Source organism: Coptis chinensis, chromosome 5, assembly GCF_015680905.1.
Source record: "Coptis chinensis isolate HL-2020 chromosome 5, ASM1568090v1, whole genome shotgun sequence".
Lineage (NCBI taxonomy): Eukaryota > Viridiplantae > Streptophyta > Magnoliopsida > Ranunculales > Ranunculaceae > Coptis > Coptis chinensis.
Window position 1 is genome coordinate 81,950,480 of NC_141460.1, and position 27,231 is coordinate 81,977,710.

The window sequence follows — 27,231 nt, forward strand, 5'->3', positions numbered from 1 at the left end:
ATGGTCAGAGTTTTTACAACGGTAGTAAATTGTAATAACTTTTTCAGAAAAAAAAAAAAAATTAACATCAATATAAAGAAGGAGAAACTAGCTGCTTCCTTAAAAGTCACAAAAGAAGACGGCAAAAATGAAGCAAGATGATGTAAGCTTCTTTCTCTATACAGAATGTAACATTGCTTTTCATGTTATTTTAAGCATTTTTAGAGATGGGGTTGTTTTATTTTTTCGTATAAATGTGAATATGGAGTGGGGGTGTTGTTTAGATTCATGTTTTCATCATTTGGTTGTTTGGAATTACATCTATGGTTGGTATTTGCCCAAAGATTCTTTCTATGTACCACCTTTTTATATATGTTTGAATGATTCTGGGGAAAGGAAATATGTATGTACATGAATTTGTTATAGAGTGCAAACTGTGACCTTTTTAGATCTGTCACATCCTAATGTTTAAAACAAACTTGTGTAATGATGTTCTTACTTCTTACTGTCTGTTCGAATGAGTTTTTTTTTTTTTTTTTTTAATAAGATATTTTCTACGACTTGCCAGATTGTTACAACTTCACTTTGTTGATGGCAGAATTCACGCGCAGCCAGATTCACGAACAGTGTATATGCAGTACAGTGTGAGAAGTGCTTCAAATGGAGGGTTATTCCAACACAAGAAGAATACGAGATCATCAGACATAGGTTCATAGAGGATCCTTTTATCTGCGAGAAAAAGTCTGATACTTCTTGTGAGGATCCTGAAGATTTAGAATATGATAACACTAGGACATGGGTTGTTGATAAACCTAACATCCCGGTTACCCCAGATGGTTTCAAGCGAGGCGTGTCAGTTAGGAAGGATTTCTCTCGAATGGATACCTTTTACACAGTACCAAATGGGAATAAGAAAGTCAGAGCCCCTGCTGAAGTAGAGAAGTTTTTGGAAGAAAATCCAAAATACAAAGAAGCTGGCATTACTGTTTCTGATTTCAATTTCGCAACCCCAAAGATAATGGAAGACACACTTCCTGCAGAGGCTGGAAGTAGTCGTAAGAAAATGAAGGTGACAAAGATTGAGGATGAGTGAAACTTGATGGGAAATGATTGGAGATTCTGTGCAGAATCATTCCGGTAGTCATATTGGAGTCTCTTTTTCTTCAGATTTAGTAGAGGGAGTTTTATGTGAAACTGCCATGGTGAATGTTAGTATTGGGAGGTATGCAGTATTTAGTACTTGCTGTTGTGATTTTATACTTTCCACCTGTTGTAAACTTGTATTCACTTGTTTTAGTTTCTATTATTGAAGTGATGTTCAAGCAAACCATTCAGTGACTCTCTACATGCTAATCTTACACCCGAAAGGTTTGAAATCTAAAGCATTTCATTATTAAGGAAATTAACTGGACCTCGACTACTGATATCAAATCCAGAATATATAAGTTTAGGGAGCTAGCTTAGGAGATAATAAATTCTGTAACTAGACCAGTGACCTTGAACTTACCAACACTGTTTTTGGTTAAGGTTGTATACTTCTATGATAGGGCTTTGACCTTCCAACTGATTGACTTTGTGTTTCTCATCAAAAGTTAGTGAGGTGCCATATCTTCAAGGTTTATAGTCCTGCTTCGTTTTGTTAGAAATTTCAGATGTATGAACTCTGCAAGGTGTGTGTCAGATGGAAGGTCATTTTGACATCCTTACAAACCCTGCAAGGTGTGTCTACTTAGTTAAACCTGGCGGTCTCATCTGCTCATGACTTCATAGTCTCTTTTCTAGGGCCTGCGGACTGCAGTATTGCATCACACCAAGCACAGTGATAAGGGCGTATATTACGTATTCTTTTTCCGATTTTCTGTTTTTCTCTGTACATTTTCTTTTTTGCAATATCACGCCAATTTAAACCGCGGTAAAAGAAGAAGATGGTGTAACTGTATAAAACTGGCCACCAGTGTAATCTCTTCCATCTTACAGCATAAGTTTTGATTAGTCATCATTTAGTTCATGCTAGGATTCCTTTTACAACACAACAAGACACAGAGTTAGTAAAGTTGTTCCAAAAGAAATGTAAGACGTTTGGTTAAATACAAAAATGACTTTACGAGTGGAAGAATTTAAGTCTGAAAAGGGGTTTTTGCTTGTTCTTCTCTTTTTTCCTTGTAGTGGAAAAACATTTTGCCTGACTTCTAAGCAAGCAGGGCAGACTGTATACAGGTAACAATTACCCGGCAAGGAGTCTGAACAAGGTTGCTTGTTATATGAACATAAGAAATTAATAAGGGTGACGTGCGTTTTCTTTTTTCCCGTAAACACTCCCGAATGTACATTTAGTGCATTACAAGAGAGTGGTTTGGCTGACCCCTACCAGTTTATTCAAAAAACATGAAAATAGATAGTACAAGAAGATTGGGGAAAATGGATGCAATCACCGACTCCAGTTGCAAACTCTCCTGTCACCAACGCCTAGGACAGGTGGTCTTGGCACTGTCTCAAACAAATTGTTTCTCATATTCTACTCCGTAAGTTGTTATGGAATAATAACCGAAATGACGCCATTTTCAAGGGGGTGGCCTATCTCAGAACATAATACAATTTGACATCAAGGCACAATTGTATTGGCTGGAGTCCTACTTACACTTCTACTGTAAAGAAAACGTCGCAGATTTAAAGAGGTTACCCGCTACCATAATTAGAGCAAGTACATGATGCCCAAGGGGACAGCAAGAGGAGCTGATTTGTAACTGTGTTGAGGTGTTGAGCCTACCAACTTTCGTATTACTCGGAGTGAGCTTCCTCCTTAACCACCGTACTCATTGGCCCATAGGGTCGGTGGTAACAAATGATGAGGCAACCTGAGGGATTTATACAGTGTCTCAGTTTTGTGCAGACGCTCGTTAGCCTGATTATTGCAGTATTTCTCAAGTCATCTATAATATTTCTCCGAAGTCCTAAACAAACAAACAAACAAACAAAACACACACACACACAAATAATAAGGGTGATCCAAGAAATACTTTTGTTTAACATTTCTGGAATGTGTTCGTTTACAACAATATGGTTACAGGTTAACATATTTATAAGATGTTTATATCAACACTTTGTATTACACAAAAATGGTACAATGGTGCTCACCCATCCATAAAAAAGAGACGGTGCGCACAACAAAGTTACCCTCGGAGCTCTGACACTTAAAAGGGTAACAGAACCCTCATGAAAACCATCTTAGACCGTCTTTTCCCAGCTCCATTCTGCCCCTTCCCTTCCATCCTCCGCCGCCTCCTCTCTTTTTCTCCCCCAGCACCAAGTCAAGACTTGAAAATTTCCCATATATCCGAATAAATTTCCCCTGTATGAAACTACATCATTTGAGGGAGCTCACCGACAGATGTGTCAGTGGTTTGGAATCCAACTATGTTAGTGTCAATATACCACAAGAACTCCTTTGAAGTCTCCTTTGAAATCTAATCAGGTTTTGTGTACTCGAGAAGCATGTGTGGTGATCTGTAAATCTTCACCAAGGTCCAGTACAGAACCTCTTCAACTTCAAGCTCGCCCTCTGCTCTTGCAGCATAAATGTCCTCGCAAATTGCTATCAACCTACAAGAAATCAAGTTTTAAGCAAATAAACAGACATGGAACTGCAACAGTAAAACACGTATAGAATCTGAAACCTAAGGAGAAGAAACACATGAAGAAGGCATATCCGTCTCAGATACTTAAGTGTATGATCGACGCATATCTGTCATCACATATTTCATCACAAACAGCTGCATTATATTGCAAGTTCCACTCAATATATGTTTCAAGTGTTTCTGGTACCTTTCTCACTGTGTATCCATACTATAGTTACATCATCAGGTGTAATGAGGAGTTTTAGACCCAAATCAGGGAATGTAGGGATCCAGTTTCCCAGGGATTGAGTAGACTTTCGTAGCAATTATATTTAGTCAGCAAAGATTCCTTTGTTCCGTCTCTTTTTTTCATTTGGTATCCAACCCATAGTAAGATTTTAACCATAGATAACCTCATTAGGAGAAAGAAAATATAACTATGAATTTTTGCTCCTTGTGTATGGCTGATAGGGAGTCTGGAGCAGCATACTCTCATTGTCCTTTTTCTTGGGAAATCTGGAGTCATTTTGTGAGTCACTCTGGGGTGTAGTGAAAGATATGTTGAGTTCTTGGGTTCTTAGGGTCCACTCCCCAAAGGGATGTAGACTATGGAGCATCTTACATGTTGCTATCATGTAGGCTTTGTGGCTGGAGAGGGACAGGAGACCTTTGATGGATGTGCAACGACTATGGCACAGGTGATTGTAAAGATCAAGGGATTCGTCTTTCTATGGCCAAAGCTTTGGGAGGAGTCGACAGATATATCATTTTGGGACTTTATGTTCAGAAGGTATTCCTTGCTCAGCCATGCATGATCACAGCCTTTTGTTTTACTTTTTTCTCAGTTGTAGCTTTTTCTAGTACCGCTCTTGTATTTGTCTTTTCCTTTGTTGTAACTGAGTGGGAGATTACGAAGCTTTACAATTATATAGATACACAACACATTTTACCGATCAACAAAAGAAGTTTCTCAGATAGTGTAAACATTGCAAGTGTATTAAATAATCAATAGTTGCATGCATGAAAACAAAGGGGGGTCACTTACCTATCACAAGAAGGAAGGTTTTCAAAGGGTATTCTCATTCTCAGGTCCGAACACTGAAGTCTGATAAATCGACCGACTGCTAGCACAAAGGAAATATAGAGACTCCAGATGCTGAACTTGCTAAGAGTTTCACCTAGAATACCCTCTGAAGAGGTATGGAAAGATAGAGTGGAATGAGAACACAAAGCAAATAATCAAAAAACAAAAAAAATCAAAACAAAAACACTTACGTGGTGTTTCCTCCGTTACAATGATGGCTATTGGTCCTGTCAGTCCTCCACAACCACCTACATCTGATGCACTCATATCATGGAAGGACCACCAGTCTTGACTCCCACGATTCAAAACAAGATTACCACTCACCTCCTCTACCTGTATACTTAGTTATTAGTACTGTCTGGGCTACAATTGTAGATAAATGTAATAAGATTGAAAGCAAGAGGGGAAGAGAGAGAGAGAGAGAGACTCGTGTATGTAATTGAAGAGAAATGAATGTCAAGAGTGACATACCGCTTGTTCAATAAATCGTACATCGCCAGACCCTGTAAGCCTAAAGTATCTCCGATAAACACCATGCATTCTGAAACTGTTTGTAGAACCATTGAGCACATTCTGAACATCGGATGGTATTGGTGGTGGATCTGGGACAGTGTTGTATGTTACAACTTCCTTCCCTCTTGGTCTTTCCCTGGTAAATACCCAAGAAAAAATAATTTCCATGTTCTCATCTAGGGACTGGGTGAATCTGGTCTGAACAACAGTGGGAACTAGCCACATGGTGCTTGCATCTGATTGGCAACATATCAATTGGATATCTTTCACATTATATACATCCAAATATTTGTGCGGATCCAGATCAGCTCCAATCTTAATGTCCTCCCATTGAATCTCTTTGCACAGTGTGGTCTGGTACAAAGTCAGCCTTCCACCAGTAGTTTTAATATCAATCTGGACAGCCGCCTCTTTTATTGGGTTAGCAATGTTAGTTGGATTACCACTGCTGTACATCTATAAAAGAAACAAGGAGAAATACTGAAATACATCCTATATAACTGCAAGCAAGAACTATGCACCGATGTGAATGACAAGAAACACAGTAAGGCTTTTTTAGTTTTGCTCCCTAAATTTGTAAAGAATATTGCTTTTGGCCCTAAAATTATTGAAAATTAGCGTTTGGTCCTAATTCCGATAAGAAAAACCTAACCAAAACCGCTGACTTTAAGTTGACTGCAAACCTAATGACATGGTACATCCAAAGAAAGATACTGAGGGGTCTTCAGTTTGGTGACATATGGGGGAATCTAATTTTTCTTTGAACGTACCAATGTTGGAATTAAGCTTGCAGTGTTACTTACTCCACCACACTGGCTCTATATTAGAATGATATCCTTTTTGTTATCGAGCAAAAGCAAATAATTACTAATACAGGTAACAAAGTCTGGTCCTAATACCCTTACTTGGTATGAACAAGTTCTACGTGATTCCTACGAAATACTACATTTCATGGATCCAAACTACAGAGGCTTATGGATAATCATGGAGTGGAGATTGAGGGAATCTATCCATTCCATTTCACAATTACTTGTGTAAAAAAAGAAGGTAATATTTAGTGTGAAAAACTCGAGACAAATTGCAATTAACATGAAATTTTGGTTTTCGATCAGTAAATAAAATTTATAACTAGAGGTGCATGCACAGGGAGGGGAAGTGACACGTTTACACTAAGCGCTGGTAAAACCATGGCTAATGAAAGCTCACATTAGTTCTATGACCATCAACAAGAAAAAAAATGCAGTCTCCAGTTTTTCAACTTGCTAGTGTTCTTTTTTTGATAATCATCCTGATTTAACTTTTTTTTTATGTACGTACAAATTAAAAATATTAACAAAATCAAAGGATTACATCAATATTTGAATTATTAGCCAGATGCTAATTCTTCAAGACCAATACCCCACCCCATCATTGCTACAACACCCCTAAAGCTAAGAAAGGAAAACCAGAAACACCCAAAAGAATCCCCAAAAAATCTCATCCTTATTTAACTGACTCCTTTTATATAGTACCTTGTTATTTATCAATTAAAAGAAAAAGCTTTAAAGACTACATAGAATAAGATATGAAACGTGAAATATCTTACCAACATAGGGGCCCAAATAACACAGATCAACACAAAGAATAGACAAATCCCGCTGCAGAACTTTGTCATTTTTGTTTGCTTTTGTCCTTGTTGATGCGTAGCTCTATTTAAGACCGCATCACATTTGACAAGATACAAACTTGAGTAAATGTCTTCCAACTAAAAACGAAGATAAAGGTCAGACCATGAATCACACTTGCACTTTAACACCAAATCAGTTTCAATAAGATGAAATATCTAGGAGAGGGCAATGAATGCATCACAAGTTTCATAAATTATTGGAAAAAATGACACGAGCTACAAGCTATCTAACCATGTCATAAACAATATGGAATCTCGTAAATTATCATCACATGATAAAATTCATTTTGCAAAGATACTTCCATGAGAAAATAATCTCCAGGAAACCAACCAACATGGCTGAAGATGCAATAAAGAACAAAGAAAGAAAAAAACAAAAAGACAAGAACCAACAAAGAAACCAAACAACCCAAAATTATGCAGAAAGCACCCAAAGAAAAATATGTAGAGCCACACAAAACCAAGTATGTCAGAAGGCAAAAGAAGGGATTACAGTGTGTCTCACAAGATTAACGTTGACTCAATGAAGAGGCATCAAAATTTAAGTTACAAGTCACAATCAAACGTTCTTAACAAATGGGCATCAAGGAGTCAACGTTCTTAACAAATGAAACAATCTAAAAATTAAACCAAGTAATCTAGCAAAAAGATAACCTTGAAACTTGTGAATATGCCTTAGAAAGCTGTCCAAGTAAAGAGCGCCACCCAAAAAGGAATGGAAGGCAACCATATTCTTCAAACTACAACTCTCAAAAAAGATACTGAAACCTCTATGTGACTATGTCTTTCGAAGAATATGAACATTAATCTACTTTAGACACCACCTTGCAAATTATAACCATCTAAAGGGGGTAAACACTGACACGTCACCCTTTTTCAATAAACCCATTAATTGATGAAACTTTGGTAAATATTGTCTCAGGTGTGGAGCCGTCCACAATTCTGGTAGTTTAGTGTAACTCGAACCGGAAGACCTCAGTTACAGTCATTTCAGTGTGGGTCAACCCCTAACAACAACTACGCAGATACTCACAGGCTTGATTCTAGCACATCCACTAAAAACAACAAATAACAATTACACTGATCTTTGTAAATAATGGCTAAGATTTTTTATGACTTGATATATGAAAATAACACTAACAGACAAAAGAATGATGGTAGTAACAGCAGCAGAGTTAAGAATCCTGTTCCTTGAACACAAGATAAGCTTCTATGATAGTATGATGTAAACGGTAAACCCTACTACTTTCCTATATAAAGATGTGTGAGAGAAGGCAGAAACTTAAGAGCAGTATATTCCTTCAAGTCCAGATTTTCTCCTTCGTCTCTTGGTCAATAGTTTAAATATAATCTTACTATAAACAATTATTGTAATTGGTGAAAAGAATACAAAATTGACTACAGGATGAAAAATCTCTACCTTGAGCCAGTCGTACATTGTCAGCGATGTAGTTGTGCATGACCAGTCAAGTACACATCGCAGTTCATACAGAAATGGCAGAGCACGATAAAGTCGAAAGCCCAGATAGTTGACTTGTGAAACCTCCCTAGTCAAAAATTGCTGATACAACGTACTTTGATGAGGAATTCCGTACCGAATTTGTATTCCTTGAAGTGCCAAAGAAACTGCCTTTGTGAGATAGATAGCGCGGAGTGCTAATCCTCCGCCATGTCGACCTGAAGATTTGTTGTTCCACGCATACACTGTAACCGAATAAGTAAATAGGACAAGACTGAAGATATAGAATATGACTTTCCCAGTGGCGAATGAACAGAGATAGATAATGCGATCAAGAACAATCAAGAAGAAGAGTGCCTGCACGATACAAAACTAAGAGCTTAGGAACGTACTGGAAGATACTTCTCACCCTCCCCTTACTGGATCCTCATGAATCTACACAAAAAAATTACATGGTGTACAATTTTGAGAAAAGTAAGTAGATTCCGATCACTGCCCGTACCTAAAAGTAGCTAAGGGTTAAGACTATGATCATTAACATATGGTTGTTATAAAAGATTGTCTGACACAAGTATTAGAAATGTTTAAACGTTTGTTACATGCCTTGCAAAAGCACAGTGAATAAGTTGTGTATCTCGTGGGTTCTTCCACTATTGATATGCTTTAGGTATTTTTGGGGGCCTCATACTGAAACTAACTCAAGGTGTAATATACGGCAAAAGAAAAAATTGGTGGATCTTGTAAACTAGAGCAAAAAAAAAAATTGATCAGCTTCCTAAATTTCTCTCTTTTGTTCAGCAGTTTTTTTTTTTTTGCTCGGTTAAGTGAAATATCATTAATAAAGGAGTAGGCTGAGAAGGCCTATATTACAAGAAAGAATCAAGAACTCCACCATCACCCCATGTCTAAGAACATAAGACGATCTCACCTAGCTACAAAAGACTCAAAGAAACATCCTCTAAACTCTTTGAAGACTTTAGACCACTGATATAATAAGGCTTTTATCGATAGAATCGTCTTCTTAAACGAAACTGAGATGTCATCAAAGTGACGACGGTTTCACTCCAGCCAAATGCCCCACATGATCGCAAAAGGTAATAAGCTCCACAGACGATTTCCTGAAGAAGAGAATGGACCATAACCCCAACCCTTAAACAAATCCAATACCCGGCCCGGGCATACCCAAGTCATTCCAGACTCTAGAAGAAAAGCAGACCATATTTTCCAAGAAAAAATGCACCAAAAAAGGACATGATTTACAAACTCACCATCATTTCCACACAGCAGTTTTTGACTTGTCTGAGCCTTTCATATCCTTTAGGGTTGCTCAACCTCTGTGTATCTGTTCTCCTACAAATTAAAACTAACCCTTATCTTGTTTATTCTATTATATATTTAGTTTAGTTTCACTATTCATTTGAAAGGCATCGCCAACACCTTAATGCTCAAATCACATTTTAGGCCTCTATGTACAAACAATTGGTTCTTAGAAATCTTCCACAGACAGGTTACTTGATTCAACCAATCAGGACTTGACTCAAAAAGAAACCGGGTCACTTTTAAAATGGGGACATCAGGTGAACCAGAGCGCCTTGGAAGAATAACCAAGGTTAATAATTAAATTAGAACGCCAGAAAATAGTGCACCTCGGCAGTCATGGGAAAACTTTACTATACTTCTATGGACACTAGAAAGAAATACTATTCTCATTTGCACTCTTCGAAAGGCGGTGCATCAGCAATATTAATAGTAGGGTAAAAATGTAAAGCATGGAATTGGAAAAAACTCACCATCAGTATAAATACAAACTCCTTTGGAAATTGATCCTCAAGTTGATAAACCTCAAGAAGTTGGCTGCTATTTTTTATGATAGATTGGTAGAAAATGGCTACCAAAAAGAAAACAGCCAAATCTGCACCAAATATATAAGCATACAGATCAAGTTCTCTTTTTCCACCACCAATCACAGAGATTATTTGGTATGGAAACCCTATCTCTTCAGCTATCCCATCACGTTGTCCTTTTAAAATCTCCTTTGCTACGTCAGCAGCCGGATTTAGTGACATATACCATTCTTTTGGTGGACATTGTGTCAAAGGGGAAGCATATACCACCTCCAGAACAGTGAGGGCTAGATTTGGACTTTCTTGACTTCTTTCGATACTCTGAATGCGAATCTGACTCATTGAGTGACACAAACTAGGGTTCTTTTCATTGCATCTTTCAGTATGTACAATATTCAGTAAGTTGTTTATTCCTGACTCAATTCTTTCTGGCTGAATGCCATCCTCCGGCCATGCATTCACTTCCATTGAGAGCTGCACAAAATAAGGAGGAGATTCTGCTCCCTGTGTCAATGATTTCCAGTATCTAGAGAAGCTTCTGAATATCATTCTCAAGAAACTCATTACAAGTGAGAGAAGGCGCTGTACCCTTACCTTCCAACTAAAACTCACGAGAACCTCATCCTGTTCTAGAATTCTTCTCTTGAATATTTTGAACTCTGAAATGGATACCCATTCAGCATCTTTTGCAGTTATGGAGCTCTGAAGGAGAGTAAATAAATATACCAAAAAGAGAGGCAGCATGCTGACGACAAATGCAGACCTAATTTTCTCAGCCGGGAAACCTAATTCACGCACTAGGTTCCATTGAATGCTCAAACCACAGTGTTGGATGATAATCTGATAAAGATACTGGAGCAAGATACAGACCTCCGTATAGATTAGCATAATAGTCCAGAAGATGTAATTTGGGCCAGGATTTACACACAGTGCGTACAAGAAAAGAGCCACAAGATACACCATAGAAAGCAAGCTAAAGTTCCAGAGGAAGACAAGAATAAAGCAGCAGTAACACACAACATCATTATTTGATCGCATCTGGTTCCAAATGTAACGAAATATTCTTCCAATCTGCAGGCTAGCGGCATGAGATGTTGTAGTTCCACTACCAGAAATCAGAGAAGTTGAACGATCCAAACGCTCATACCTCATTCTTTGGCTCTCAATTTCATCATATACACCATCCTCTAGGGATGATTGCTCATTTGTATCTGATTCTTCACGGGCTATGTTCAAGAAGCTCACAAGGTTTGTCACTGCTTTATTTCCAAGAGATTGTACTTGAGATACACCATCACCAATCAGCTGTACTGCTGAAACTAGTGGGTTTTCCTTCGCTTGTCTTTTTTCTTTCTCTCTCTTTCCCACAGATGGAATATTATATGTTTTTTCTTCTAGCTCAGTGATCTCACAAAGTGGAGACTCGACAGAAGGTCTGGAAGATTCCGGTGTAGATGGACTTTCACTCTTGGTACTTGTAGGAGAATCATGCATTTCAAAAGGAAATAAAAATTCCATACTGTTACTCTGTTCCTGCTTCCTGAGAACACTTTCCTCATTACTGGGGCTAGTATCTCTATTAAACTTTAGAGAAGATAATTTTCTCTGTCTGAGGCCTTCACCTTCAGGTGAAGCGTTCTCAAATTTTACAGAGGAGTTCATGCTATGAAGCTGAACCTGTAAGTTGAGCATCTCAGCTTTCATCTTCTCCACTTGCAAGTTACGTTGGAGCTTTTGCTCTTCGGATTTACGAATATGCAGCAACTGTGCAGTCTTCCAGGCAGCTTTTTTTTCTTCTTCACGTACTATAGCACCAATTTGTTCTGCTTCGAGATATCTACACACATAATCAAATTCTTGGGAGGCAAACATGTATGATTGCAGTGACACTAGCATAAATATAATGATCTCAACCAGTGCAGATCTTGAAGTAATCCGAAAACCATAATCATATTTATAAAATCCAATCATCTCATATATGTAACCCATCTTATCACAACTCCCTTCACTGAAGCTCCCAAGAAAAGGAGATTGATAGACTAGAGAAAGAACAATCAGAGCAAAATTATACATGCGCAAAAACTTGAAAATCTCGTTCTTCTTCTTTAAGATTTCAAGTCTCATTCGAAAAAATACGAGAGCAAAACCAAGATAGCCAAGGTGTAAAATGTCATACTCGAGTGTTCCAGTAATCAAAATTGAAGCAAGCACAATATCCAATAAATGACAGTAACAATAAAGCCTGAGATAATCGAAAACTGTCCACAGGCTTTTAGTTTCGAATGAGAGATCTCTCCAAACTGATGAATTCTTCCGTTGAGATATCATTTGGCGGTACGTCTTAGAACCAGAGAAACTGGCCAAGCGGTCAGCACGGAGTTTAAAGCATGCTAGCATGAAAACTATGTAATAGCTGCCTAGCATCCGGTAATCATCAACTACCATTCCTATAAGAAAGATAAATTTTTTATTTACCAGAAGAGAAAACATAATGTCTTCAGGTATAAAAGTATAAAACCTGTTTTACTATTACTAGCATTCCGGCACGGCACTGATGCGCTGTTACATCCTTATTTGGTGCTCATTAAAAAAAAAAAAAAAAAAGGTTTCCTAACTTACAGTACAGGGGCTTTTTTGTAATTTAGACAAAATATAGAATCTGCTATATATTTGATCATAAAATATAGGGATGGACTGTTCGATAATATAAGTAAAGTATAGGAGCTGTTTTGTAAATTAAAATAGTTAGATGGCAGTTTCGTAATTTGTTGATAACATAGGGGCAATGTACTAAATCAAGAGAGAAGCGTCTATATTTTACCGGTCAAATGCCAGTCTTACCCTTCCATAACATATCTTATTACATATCTACCTTTTAATAACTAGCATTCCGGCACGGCGCCGATGCGCCGTTACATCCTTATTTTGTGCTCATTGTAAAAAAAAAAAATCCTAACTTACAGTATAGGGGATTTTTTGTAATTTAGACAAAATATAGGGTCTGCTATATATTTTATCGTAAAATATAGGGATGGACTGTTCTATAATATAAGTAAAGTATAGGAGCTGTTTTGTAAATTAAAATAGTTAGATGGCAGTTTCGTAATTTGTTGATAACATAGGGGCAATGTGCTAAATCAAGAGAGAAGCGTCTAAATTTTACCAGTCAAATGCCAGTCTTACCTTTCCATAACATATCTTATTACATCTACCTTTTAATAATAATTGTAATAATAGAAGCTGCATAGGGGTATTATAGGGAAATGCCACTGTTCACCGAACCATCCTCTTTAAAGTAGTTAGATGATTCTAAAGCAAGCTGAAAATTCCTGACATCTTCAAAGTTAAACAAGTATCGAGTATGATCAAAGGTGCTCTTTAATGTATTCAGAAACTCATTAGTCTGATTAATAGCTCAAGATTTTCTTCACTTTCCTTTCTTTTTCTTTTTTCTTTTTTATTTTTTTATTTTTTTGACTTTCTGTTTCAGACACAGCCTTATTAAATTGGTTCCAGAAAGTTTAGCAATTGGAGAAGTATATGCGGGAATCCAGAATCAGTTAGGAGTTATACCTAGCCAACAGTCTTTGCAATAGTTGAAATAAAGACTCGAGCTTTTCCAGCAGGCATGGCAGTGCACTGTATTCTCACTGGGGATATGTTGACTCCAAGGGGCCAAATCCTTCCATATTACGAAGTACTCAAGAGTAAGGATAGATGCAAAAGAGAAGACAATAATCGGCCAAAATTTTCGTATAAGACGCCGATTCAAAAGAATACACGCTGCAAGGCATGCAATATAAAGCATAGAGATTGCGTTCAAAAGGGCAAAGCTGGCTAGAAGTAAACCAATCATGGTAATCTCAAGTCCATAAAGGTTGAACACATTTTCAATCCAAAACTTCACATATACTTTCAGAGTTGTCTTCTGCATTTCAAACCTCTCCTTTTTCAAAGAAAGAATTCGCTTCTTATTCCATCTGTGACTCTCTCTAGAACTTCCCCATATATAGGCAAAAGAAGATCTCCTGGTGCCAGTATTCTCTGAGCCTCCCAGCTTAGTAGAAATAGGATCTGGTTCTTGAGATAGACCAGAGATGAAAGATGGCCAAGAGTTGCTCATAACACCCTTTCTTCTTATGGATGAGAAATTGGTGTCTGTTGAAGGTTTACTTTCCTCGGTACAAGAGGAAATACCAAATGGGGTATCTTCTGCTGAGACAAACAACTGGCAAGGCTCTTCACCTTCTCCTGAATTTAAAAGAGCACTCGGCATCTTTTCCAACCAATGGAAGACATTGTATTGGAGGGTGCACGCAACTATCACCAAAATTTCTCCCCTCAACCCTGCTTCAAGACCCCAAAACCCCGGCTTAAATGAGCTGAAACCCAGAAAGAGGGACAAATCAGCATGCTTTTGACCAGGAAACATCTTGGCCTGTATACCCCACATCTGGTAAAGATACTCAGCTGTCACCAAGAGCCCTGTATAAACTAGAAAAGATTTAGATGGTAACCGTGAAGCTTTAGGTAAAACTGAACAGATTATCAAGCCCACGAGATATACACACCCAAACGCACTGATTGGGGACAAAGACGCATAAAATACAGTAAGAGATAATATCTTCTCACTGTGCCAAATTAAAAATCGTCTGAGAAACCCAAATATTCCATTTTCCGATGGACAAGGACCATCCAACTTGTTTCTTTTGCTTTCTCTCCTTTCATAGCTATAAAGTTGCATGACAATCAGAACAGCTAAAGATTCCCAAACATTTTTCAAGAATGATGCTTCTGGATTATACCCGAAGTCTGGATAAAGTTTTATCACCCCAGACAACCATGCCTCAAAGCTGGGGAAAATACTCAAGCTATAGATGAATATAAACACTATAATAGCATAGACTTTTAGGGGATACCATAATCGTCTCTTTGTCTTCTCTACAAGTTGTCTCCCAATGATCCAGAAGAGCAGCAAAAAAAGGTAACCAAATGATACATAGTTAGGTGTCACCAAGTACACCGCTATGAGAATGGTCAAGAATGCAATATAAGTTCCACACGCCCGATAAACCGATAAAAACTTCTGCCCTATTGTGTTGAGAAATGTCGCTATCCTTCTCTCTGAAAGGAAAATCTCAAAAAGTTAGCAAAATACCTAAGCTTCAAGTAAACTTGGCATAGTGTTGTGTCTATACATTAAGGTTAACTGTCATAACCTTAAGTCCAACAAGCACAAGAATAACCATTTTGGAAGATTTGAGACACAGTTCATATGCAGGAGATTTAAACCCATCGTTCAGTGTGACACCTCTTGGGTGTACACATCATTTCATACACCTATACAAAATGTTTGAAATTATGCAATTCTTTCTCTGAAGTAATTTCCAAGGGGAGCTCACTGAACGGTGGGCCCTGGCCCCTGCACAAGTGTCACGTGCTACAATTAACTCAGATAGCAAACGTATTCAGTGCAGGATGTAGCCATACCATGTGAAAAGTTATCAAACTGGCTCTGTCTAGCTGTTGGGGATGCATAAACTGACAATATAACTGATTTGTTCAAACCCGCTTTCAAGATGCTAAAACCAACTGGAGGGCAGGGCGTGTGCTGCACAATTGCTGAGAATGAGAAGAGCATTTCAATCCCATGGTTATGAATTGCAGAAAAGCACATAAGCACAGCAATCCGCAAGAAATCCCAGGAACTAGCACAATCTAGAACACCTGCATCAGATGTCAAACTGAAACAATATCAACACTTAAAATTAGCAGATCAGGAAAATCTTAGCAGATTCTAAATATATGTGTGTTTATTAGATTCCAATAGTAAAACATATTGGCAGAGTAGTGTACACTTGCTTACCTAACTTTGACAGAATTCCCATGGTCAAAGACCCTTTTTCCTCAAGAAACTTAGATACTAAATCAAGACGAAGGATGTATAGCAGAGCAAAATGTATCTCGCACAGAAGAATCAAGGACCGACGACCATTTTTGTTTATGGAGTGGCTCAATAGAAACATCAGAAAGAAGACCACTGAAGCATAAAGAAGAATTTGGCACCAATCAGTAAATAGTTGTAAACTTGTGTCAGATACGATAACGAAGTCATGAGTACTAATAAGTTAAATTACTACAATTCAAAACACCAATTATATATATATATATAAAGGGAGTCCTTTTGGCAGATTTTAAATGACTGGTACAATATAACGATCCACCCCATCTTAACACGCCGATACTGTCTCCACTTAACCACTGCAGACCTCCCGCAGTGTGGGATTTTATCCAGACGGGATTTTCTAGGATGTCACCCATCCTGAAACTACTCTCGCCCGAGCACGCTTAACTGTGGAGTTTTCACTAACCCCTCAGCCAATTGTGTTTGAAAAGGCCTCAAGATTAGGATTTGGAGAATAATTACTCATAACCAGGATCTTTGGACAGCCGCCTAAGCGAAGTGGAATCACATCATGTCGCAATCGTCACCCATCACATGGCTAGGCGCCTTTCCATCATCCCCTCCCTCCCTCCCAGCCACCGGCCCCAAGGGTATCACAATCCCACCACCCGAAGATTGAGCCGTCCTCGGCTCTAATACCATTTATAACGCCCCATCACTCACCACATGTCGATATTGTCCCCACTTACTTCACCCAAAGGCCCAAGTCCAAAGCCTACCCATGTGGGGTTTTAACGCAAAAGGTCTCAACATTAGTAAGTGGTAAACAATCCAATATATCCAGGATCCAAGACGGCTTCTTGGCAAATGTGGGACTAAACTCACCCAGGGTATCACATACAATGAAAACCAAAACAAGCAAAAGTTTAACTACTAACTTGAAAATAATAGAAAATAAAAGATAAAGAAATTAAGGTTTTATAAACATACTATATACAGCATGGATAAACCCAGGCTTCATGGCAAGAAGGAATAAGAGTGCCAGAGTGATAGCACGAGAGCATTTACGAAGCCCCCATGCTAAGGTCGCAACAATCAATACCTTCGTCTCTTCTTTATCTGCAGTAGTAAAAACAAGGATAAACCTAAAAAAAGAAAGAACTAAAAGAGCTGAAGAAAGTAATTACAATATAAAAATAGAACAACTAAAAAGATAAGCTAATAAAAGACAAAGAACTTATGAAAATGCTTGTCCACAATTTTATTCCGAGTGATGATCGACTATTTCAATACTAGAGAAGATCAGATGAGAACAGAAAAAAAACTTGAAACAGCAGCCCACAGAACTTAATCAGTTTGTTCAATATAGAAAGCTGAATGGATAACTATGGCAGGACAAGAGAATACCGAGAAACCTACAGTGATTTTTTACTCCACTGTCCTCTTTCTCACGAGTCAAATGTCAGGAAATCAGAAAAAATAATTCCTAGATAGAAAATCACGCATATATACGTATTTATTTTTTTGGGTATGTATGTAATTAGGACCAAGTACCAACGCAATAGTTAACCAATACGTGGAACAGGCAGATATCTGTTTCAATAATTAGCTATTCTTCTCATCTTTTTTATTAAGTTACTTTTGAAACAGATATCATGTCTGGTCGTTGCAATTTTTAGGCATGTGCTCTCAATGTCTCCGTAGAAACAGAATTATGGCAAGCCCTTGTGATCAGCAAATTAAAAAATGGCCATATTTATGGTTCTATCAGAAGAACCCACCCTCTCCCCTCACTCATACGTGCAACTCTTCCCCAACTCAAAATACATGAGAACCCTAGAATAGAAGTGGACAAGGAAAACTGTGGAAGCTTTAATTTGACACTCAAATGAAAAATTGAACAAAACAAACAATTAAAAAATAAAGAAAAAAAAAAATGTTGGTCAATTAAAAGCATTAAGCTAATATTATGTGCTTGTAGAGAGGGCTGGCATCTACAGAGAACTAAGACATCCCAGCTAGGTTGACACTTCTTAGCCCATCATTTGCCATCCCAACTCAAACAAGAGGTATGGGTCACCTCCTGAGAAAAGTACCAATATAATGTGCAACAGGCTACATATTGTGTCCTCCCAACCAGCTAGAAAGTTCCCAAGATTAAAATCTCTAAATAACATCACCCTATCTGATATACAAGTCCTCACCTTCTACAGTACAATCATCGAAAGAAGAATGCCCTCCCTCGCCCGACAAATACAAGAAAACTGAGTTGTTCACCAGATTACCCACAGCAACCAGAAATCCAAGACAAAATTGTGCAAATAAATAGACACCAGGAATAGGATAATGCCAGAATCCAACCGTTTCCCAGATCTCCATGTCCTGCAATAGTATTTGACAGGAAATAATCAAAAATCTCTTTCAAAATTGAGAAATGAACTATAATTATTGGGATAGAGAAATACTTTTTTTTTAATATATACCTTCCCCAGTTTCTTATTCAAGAATGTGAATGCCACGTTAAAGACATATGTACTAGCAGTCCAAAAGAGAATGAAGACAAGGAGCAACCCGTTTAACCGGTGCAAGTGAAACAAGGATGGGAAGGCGTATAGAACATAGCCAACATACACAAGTAATCCAAACGCACATAAACTCGTGAAATTGAAACTCCAAAATGAAAGGGCCAGCAATAAAACCTGTCATGTTCACCACTGAATTTTTTACGAATGAGCAAAAATTTATGGAGGTGGTCCCAAATCCCAATAACAAATATAACATATGCAAAAACATGGATTGACAGCAAGAGCGCAGATAAGATACACTGATACTGATACATGATCCCACAAAGAACAAGACAGCGTGTGGTTCGTTTCAGCATCTACCAGGTCCAAAACTCTGGTAAAGGCTTCCTACCCCATTTCCTTATTGAAAGAATGAAAATTGTGAATGTTGTAAATGCAAATAGAATTACAGTATCAAAGTAAATAAACAAGGGTAAGTCAGGTGCTTCTGAAGAACATTTAGGATCTTTCCTCTTCCAAAAATATCCTTTTCGTTTTCGAATTGATGAAAGAAATTTATCACCAAAACAAATTTACAACAACGTGAGTTGAGGTAACCTAAATTAAAATAAGGAACAAGAAAAGAAGCAAACCCCAACACAAATGTTCAAGCAAAGGTCTCAAAACTTATATGCAATACAAATTCAATCAAGCGTCTCATTGATAAAATGGAACTTGACTCTAGTACCCAACAGCTCCTTGGTTAAGGAAGCTGAATAACCCAGAAGCCCTTTGTATCAATAACAACCATGTGTACACTGCTTTCTACCCCTTCAAATGGCCTTACGTTTCTTGAAGGATAACAAAATAAACAAGTATGAAATGCCTGCCTTTAATGAGAGAAGGCACAAGAGTCTTGTGCCTTTTTTTTCTCTTTGCTAAGTACAAGAGTTTTGTTCGTAGATATGGTCCATAATCGTACTAGGTATCACCCATGATTTGAAGTAGAAAGAACAACCAACACTTACAAGGTAGAGTTGTATGCAATTAGGACGTCGTCATCATTAAAAAGAGTGAAATAATTAGTAAAATTCATTCTTTCATTACTTTTCGGCACACCCCCTATGTATTTTCAGGCAAGTACTTGCCCTATATTAGACCCATGGTCCTTTGGCTATTCGTAGGGATTGAAAAGGTATGCACACAAACATTCATGGATACAGCTGACAGTGCTTATGAGAAAAACATATACGAACAACATACCGGAAAACCATATGTGAAAAAGTTGATACTGAATGTTCGGAAAACTGCTCCTCTTAGTAAAACATTTGCATGCCTTACACCAGATCTGCAGAGCATACAAAAATCACTAAACTTCAAGCCAAAATGCCAAAAAAAAAAAAAAAAAAATAGATCCTAAGTGTTTGGTTAAACTGTTAAGGATGTATTCGACGGTCTAACTTTCAATGCTACCAAGGAATTTGTATTTATAACTAGACAACTACAAGTGAAAATTATGCCTCCAGTAGAATAAGCTTAATCAACTGCAAAAGATGGAAAACACATATATCCACCTAAAGGAGGCACACACTTTACAACCCATAAACACAAAGCAAGCCACACAACAATACAACATACTGAAACTACAAAGTAGCTATATTCGAGGTCCTATTGTTCTCTGTCCGAATCTCTGCAGAAAAGTTACTGTGACTGTGAACTCCTCCAAAATTGATAATAACCCTTGCTTATTTGAAGCCCAATTAAAAAACCTTGCAGTAACAGCTAGGACGGTGACAAAAAAATCAAGAAATTGCAAAAGTAAAAGCAATAAAATGAAAGACCTCAAAAGATATTATTAAAACCCACTTGGCATCATTTTAGAATTTGGATATAGCCAAAAAAAATTATCACGCATTTAACAAATAAAATGTTTTAGCAATGACTAATCCTGATTGCATATATTGAATTATTATTGATCATATGAATTTAAATCAGAACATATCTTTAAGAAGTCTGTATGTTAATAAACAAGCTCCTCAATTGTATTAATAAATAACATCTTTCAATGTTACTTGAGTGTCACCATCTAATATTAAGGAGGCATTGGGGAAGAGTATCATTGCCGGTCATCTCTCTAACAAATGCAAATGGTTATATGGAAAGAAAGAAACATGAGAACATTTGAACAAAAAGATATGGGTACGCATAAGCTAGTAGAGGAGATCAAGGAGCTTCTATTTGATTGGGCATGTACTCATCATTGTTTAAGAGTGTAAGGTTTGTTGATTTCAGGTGCAATTGGGATGGGATAGTGAGATGAGCACATTTTTGTAAAGGGTACTGTGAGAATGTGAAATTGGTTGAGTAGCTCGTTGCTACTTGGACCAAACACATTGCAATCTTTATTATCATTATTAAAAATACAAAGTGAATTTTATATATTAATAAATATTATTTGCCTATACACCCTATGATGCCATGCATGCGTAAGAACCAACAGATTTATGAATTGTATGTATTTCATCAGTTTGTATTTTCTAGATAACAAAATTTCAACGGAAAACCATACTGCAGACATCTACAAGCTACCTACCTTGATTCACGAATAAAAAAGGAGTGCTTTGATGGAAGAAGTTGCTCAGTCAAGCTACTTTCTTGCATTGACATTATAAAACCCATTTCCTCCAGATCACATCGGATGCTTGATAACTATTAAGAGGATAGATATTGGGAAATGTGACTACAGACGCCAGCAGTAACAGTAACAATAAGTGTATTACTATAACACAAGTGTGATACCATGAAGTAGAAAATCAGAAGAGAGATAGCAGAGGAGATTTCTGGCCACTCTGTTGTTGAAGATAATTTGTAGAGCCCAATGAAGTCTGACGCCGTTTGAAACATCTTTGGGAGCCTTATAGGGAGTTGGAACATGTAAAGCAAGACAATATTACATCCAGCATATATCAGAAGAGGCCTCCACCACCTTCAAAAACATGGTAAGAGACATAAGCCATTTGAATGGATTAACAATAAATCAAAACAAATTAAAAATAATGAGATTCCACTTTACAAGCACTTACCGGAAGAGGCCCAAATAATTGCTTGTTAGAGACCAATATACTAGGCTTATGCAGCTACAAATAAAGAACGGCAAAGAAATCCAAGAGGGATGGCTGATTCCAGCAACCAGCTGAACAGCGGGTAACAATAAGCAAAACGCAACCCTGAAATGAGAGCCTAGCGCATGGGGAACAATGTAAATGTTGAAACTAGTTAAAATTTTGAAATCTTAATAAATGAAATGCTTGAAGCATGAAAATCAATGTCCAAAGACTCAATATATGTACAACTCAACTATTACTAAACTAGTGCAACTGGCATGATCAATGAAACAAATGCAATTTGGCTCGGTGGCCATCTGATTGGTGAAGTAATAACTGAGATCCTGGGTCCTAAGAGTTCATTCTTCTGAAGGAACTGAGTTTTGGAACATTCTACCCTCACCTCCTTGGACTCCACAATAAGAACAGCAACAGGAGCTCCTGCGATCATGTGGGGCCCTGGGGGATCTGGCTACAGAGGAAGAAAAGACAATTTGAGGATCGATCGCTATCTTTGGAGGAGATTATCCTTGCATTCAAAGGGCTGATTGCTCGAAGATATGGGAAGAGTAGAGGGATAGAATACTCCATTTGGTAAAAAAAAAAATTAGATGGGACTCTTTGATTGGTAGTATATGAGGCGAGATTCTGGCAAGCAAGATAGCTTTTGGGCTGGGTGTTTTTCTTTTTTCAATGGTTGTTTGCTTTTACCTTGTATAATAGAATATCTCATCCTAGTATTGTCTTTTTAGACTACAATATTTTAATACATTTCAACTTTTACTGATCAAAGAAAAAACATCCTAACTAGGTTGGCACCCCTTAGGCCACTCATCCTTTCTCATCTCACCTTTTCTCCCTTCGCAAGGCACTAAGTAAGCCATACAGACCCAAAAAGAAACCCATAACAAGTGACAAATATCTCACAAGTTACAATATAACACCATCCAATTGCATACAAAGTGTTGAAACTTCAGCCACCTAAATGCTGAATTTCAAGCTGCCCAATCAAACAGTACTTCTTAGACATAGAGAATAATCCACAGTGAGGCCTTTCCTCTTGTACTCCAACTCTAGAAATATAAAATAATTTCCCCGCAGAACCCTTACTAGATCATGAGCACAACTCATATACCTGTTTGGTTGACAGTGTGTCGTTTCACGGGAAACCACAGCTCCATTTCCAACTTCTTCTTCTGAAAATGTTGCCATGGACCATTCAACTAATTGGGACTCCAATTCCCCTTCTCCAATTACTTCTGATTACAGACATGTCTGCTACTCTAAACCAAACCATGTCAGTACATCCATTTTCATAAGCTATAATTAGTGTGCCCACCTGGGAAAGTCCCTTCTTCTTGAAGCATTTGGACTTAATCTGGAAACATCACTGGCAACAAATAGTACTGCTCACTGGAAGATATTCTGGCCTAATAAGTATCAAATATCGTTTGAAAGAGCTCCCGTCTTTTCTTCTTCTACTTTGTTTTTACTCTAAAACTTTAGGAGCACCCAACTCAAAGCCAATTGGTGATGAGTGGAGCAGCCCCAGAAACGATAACATAATGCAAGGCTTTAGTTATCCCATGTGGGCCTATACTAACATCTCAACACACACCCCTCGCACGTGGCGTTACTTGAGCCTAGCACATGGACAGCATACCTGGGTGGCATGGAGTAAACGATCCATTTGGGACAAATATAGTAGCCTGCTGTGACACCATTTTAAACTTTAGGAGCTGGAGACTCAAAGCCAATAGGTAATGAGTGGAGCAGCCCCAGGAACTATATTGTAACGCAAGGCTTTAATTCAATTCCATCATCGCATGAATGACCAATTCCCCCCACAAGCACCCCTCGACGAAGGGAGGATATTCTTATTTGAAGCGCCCAACCTAAGAAGCATTGATTGGTCCCGGAGAGGAACTGAAATGCCACATCGCTTTATTCCCCACTATCTATCTTTGAAGCCCCGGGAGCTTTATCCTCGACGTCCACTACTGCCTGATCAGAAGTTGTTTGATTTCTTGCTTTCCTCCCGGAACAAGAGGCAGAAATAAATGAATTTAAAGTTGGATTCAAAGGCCCCCGCAGAAAGAACTTCTATTTCAAGATCCATATCTCTTTAATTATGCAAAAAACCAAAATGGGCAATCACTCACCGGGTCGGGTATGAATCTGATCACTCACATCTCTCTCCGGGGAAAGCCGAAACTCACTGGGGAAGAGCGTTCTCACTATCCCATGTGAGCATATACTAACATCCCAACGTATACTACCAAATATCAATTCCCAGAGAAGGTAAGGTAAGCTCTAAGTTCCAATTTGGTACTACAACAGCTGTAAAGTGTCATTGTTTACCAGTAACAATAACAGTAATCATTTCCATCTGATGATGTTCACACCCAGGAGGGGTTGAGAGTTCTGTTGAATACCGTCACTTATTAGAATATGTTACAAATATATGTTATCCTAGAAGAGGAGCAAGAAAGTCATAAGCCTTAATGATATTCTCTTGCTACAGGTGCTACCTTTAGACAACAAATTTAGCATATTATAAACCTGTTTATTTTCTTTTTCAACAATAAACGCTCAAATACTTCATTTATATTTCCAGTTCTGGGAAATCTTCTGGGTCCGCCACTGTTCATGCTGCATTATTCATGTGGGACATTGCTCATTCAAATTTTGAGAAAGATTCTTCTGGAATTCTGTTGACTTACGTCTTCCTGTTACTATTAACTTAGTCACATCTTAAGAAAGTATGAAACTAAGGAACAACTCTGTAGAGAGATTGAAATGAAAATACAAAGACAAACAACAGAGAATAGAAGTATGCAACTACATAAAGACAAACCTAGATGTTCAGCGGATGAAGAAAGCCGTTGCCAAAAGGAAGCATGCAACCGAACCAGGCCGAATTTATTCCAATTGACATCAATAAAAGCAACAGATGCCACTAGTAGTTGCACAACCAAGAAAGCAATTATAGACGGACAACTATAAGGCTGGATGCTGCAAAAGTATTCATGTTAATATGGAGGCAAGAATAAAAAACCTTCTAAGTATTAAGTTAATGAAACTAAATGTAAATAAATCCAAAAAGTTAATTAAAACTCAACAAATGCAAACATCAGATTTTACCACACAAATCCAAAAAGTCTTGCCCACCAAGCATCCTCTATACTCCACTGTGCCCCCTTGACAACCCAAATGATTTGAAATGTTACATTCGACAGGATGGCAAGTACGGAAAATATGATAATAGACCACGACACCAGATATCGTCTCCAAAAACGAAACCCTGATAATTAGCATTCACAGAATACAGTTAAACCTTAATAAATTGCTAATACTGAAAATCAAAGAGTATGAAGGAGGCATAGTATGAGCACAGGGGGAAAGGTTGTAGGAAATATGAAAAGTAATAAACTAATCAGGCTAAGGATTTGGTAAGTCGCAACATAGATTAACAGGCTACTCTAGAAAGAGTTCTATCATCCAAATTTTCTTAAAAGTGGGGTCACCAGTAATCTACTACGTCTAATGAATACTAAAGTAACTCATCTACAAGTGTATTTATGGTATGGTTTTCATGGAATTTGCTGCTGATGATGCTGATATAAATAAATAAACAAAGGGTAATATACAGAATGTTGTACACAACCTGTAAGAAAAGAAAACTACCTATTTTTGGATCAGTATGTTGAATGACAAGGAAAATCAGCAAATCAACAAGGGGGATCAAACCCAAGTTAAGTAAAGCAGCTGCAAGAAAGGGGAGAAAACATCATCCAATTTTGACAGATAAAATATCAAGGAAGTTACTGGAAGCAATTTGCATAAATGCTTGTACGAAATCACCACTCAGATGCGAACTCTATCTCGAAAATAAAAATACAGGTAGTCATTGGCAGTGGTGTTATTTCCTTACGATGAACAAACGAAAAAAGCCCCCATCCAAAACTACACCTGACTAAAAGTCTATAACTATCTAATTAATGAAACACGCGCCTTGATAAAGTTCACAATCTCATGAAATGCCTCACTTTACTAGCAAGGAATTGGTTGCTTATCACTTCCCATGTTTCATTAAACCAATCAAAATTATTACTGTATGATTGAGATATCCAGTAACGGAATCTACAAAAATTTCCTTTACAAGCTCAGCTCCCAACCACATACTAAATAAAACCCAGTCCAAACTTTCAACTACTCATCTCCAAGTTTCAAACAACTGAACATCATGTAAAAGAAACAAATGAACTTAAACATTTCAACAAACTAAAACTGAAACATACCTGCTAAAAGCAGCAAAGGTAATACGAACCCGCCAAGGAACCTTCCCATGGCCCTTCTTCCTCAATACAACCACTTGCCCTTCATTGGTATCCTCAATACAACCACAAAATATGTTTCTAGAACAGTAGCCTTACCTTGACACCAATACAAAATTTCCTCACTGGGTATTCTAACTTAACGTAAAAATCTTCTCTTTAATTACCAAAATGCAGAGAATTCAGTTGAGATTGAAATGATATTAAGAATTAAGTGGCAGAGATAAAAACAACTTGTTTTTTTTTTTTTTAAGATTTGAGGATGTACCGCGCTTCACGCTTGAACTTGAACGAATCTGGTTTGTTTTGGACTTTGGCTTGAAAGGGTAGTTTTGTCATTATATATATTGAACTTGAGGGTCCCACTCAGAGAGTGACAGCGATCATTCTCGCGAAAAGACTCAACTAATCTTTGTGCCGACTCCCTTCGTTGGTAAATCAATTCCGTATGGAGCTGTCAAAAATAATTGTTATTGATTTGATTTTGCATGGCATGAGTAAGATGATTGTATAAAACATGCATTTTTCTGTTAATGGACAAAAACTATACAGTGGAATTCAATATCGACCAAATTGTTTATGAATTATGGAACTATGAGATTACTTAATTCATATCTAAATTGGTTGAGATTACTTAATTTGCACCTAAAGGTACTGAGAATTTCAATTCCATATTAAGATTGTTGAATTTGATGGTGGAATATTAAGATTGCACCTCAAAAACAATCTTTAACACAAAATCTGAAAACATAATGGTGAATTTTAATATGTTGAGTGTTTTTTTACTGCTTCGTATAATCATATAGATTCTAAATTTTTCACGGTTTTTTTCAATTTACCAAACCTCATTAAATATATAGTATTTTTTATATACAATAAAACTGAGCAATCAATTGGCAAAACTTTTCAATGTTTATCATCTATCCACTAAAACACCAAATTGTAGACTTTTCAAGAGACAATCAATTCATAAATAACATCAGAATCTATTAAATAAAGAATCATAGTTATGAACGTCCTGCTCATTTTCAAACATTTTTCCCGGCCTTTGATTCATTGAAATCTCTTTTCCTCATTATCTATTTAAAATAGCAAAAAACTTTTTCAATGTTTATCCTTAAACACCAAATTGCAATCAGTCACCATAAAGAATCATAGTTATTATATGAAAATGATCATTATGCTCTTTGACATTGAATGGTCTTGGATTCATAGTGAATCC

At 37.4% G+C, this 27,231-nt stretch overlaps 2 protein-coding genes across 4 annotated transcripts; one reads left to right on the plus strand and one right to left on the minus strand.

Annotated features, from left to right (window-relative positions):
- Positions 1-1,306, plus strand: LOC147499299 (methyl-CpG-binding domain-containing protein 4-like). Of its 2 annotated transcripts, none has more exons than XM_086561130.1 (2): positions 1-142; positions 578-1,306. In XM_086561130.1, exons 1-2 carry the CDS (start codon positions 128-130, stop codon positions 1,070-1,072), a joined length of 510 nt encoding a protein of 169 aa, XP_086417256.1. In that variant the 5' UTR covers positions 1-127; the 3' UTR covers positions 1,073-1,306. The 2 variants fall into 2 exon arrangements, with proteins under 2 accessions (XP_086417256.1, XP_086417258.1); XM_086561132.1 differs by lacking the exon at positions 1-142 and adding an exon at positions 162-305.
- Positions 1,307-2,981: 1,675 nt separating this feature from the next.
- Positions 2,982-26,470, minus strand: LOC147499300 (piezo-type mechanosensitive ion channel component). 2 transcript variants are annotated; one of them, XM_086561129.1, is made up of 22 exons: positions 25,974-26,470; positions 25,360-25,440; positions 24,817-24,976; positions 24,530-24,687; positions 21,652-21,808; positions 21,368-21,554; positions 21,162-21,277; positions 19,832-19,916; positions 18,548-18,763; positions 18,269-18,446; positions 17,055-17,183; positions 16,026-16,199; positions 15,650-15,886; positions 13,733-15,283; positions 10,754-12,606; positions 10,106-10,633; positions 8,277-8,672; positions 6,776-6,934; positions 5,149-5,646; positions 4,869-5,010; positions 4,639-4,783; positions 2,982-3,579 (listed from the first exon to the last, which is right to left on the minus strand). In XM_086561129.1, the coding sequence occupies exons 1-22, from the start codon at positions 26,020-26,022 to the stop codon at positions 3,444-3,446; spliced, it is 7,335 nt and encodes a 2,444-aa protein (XP_086417255.1). In that variant the 5' UTR covers positions 26,023-26,470; the 3' UTR covers positions 2,982-3,443. The 2 variants fall into 2 exon arrangements, with proteins under 2 accessions (XP_086417255.1, XP_086417254.1); XM_086561128.1 differs by having other exon boundaries at positions 10,106-12,606; positions 25,974-26,469.
- Positions 26,471-27,231: the final 761 nt, after the last annotated feature.

Excerpts from the sequence above, each read along its gene's own strand:
- LOC147499300 (XM_086561128.1), bottom strand. The coding sequence starts at position 26,022 with ATGGGAAGGTTCCTTGGCGGGTTCGTATTACCTTTGCTGCTTTTAGCA. Across the intron at positions 21,809-24,529 it reads TTCATCCGCTGAACATCTAG|GCTCTCATTTCAGGGTTGCG; the intron begins GTTTGTCTTTAT and ends CCCATGCGCTAG. Across the intron at positions 4,784-4,868 it reads TGTAACGGAGGAAACACCAC|AGGGTATTCTAGGTGAAACT; the intron begins GTAAGTGTTTTT and ends ATACCTCTTCAG.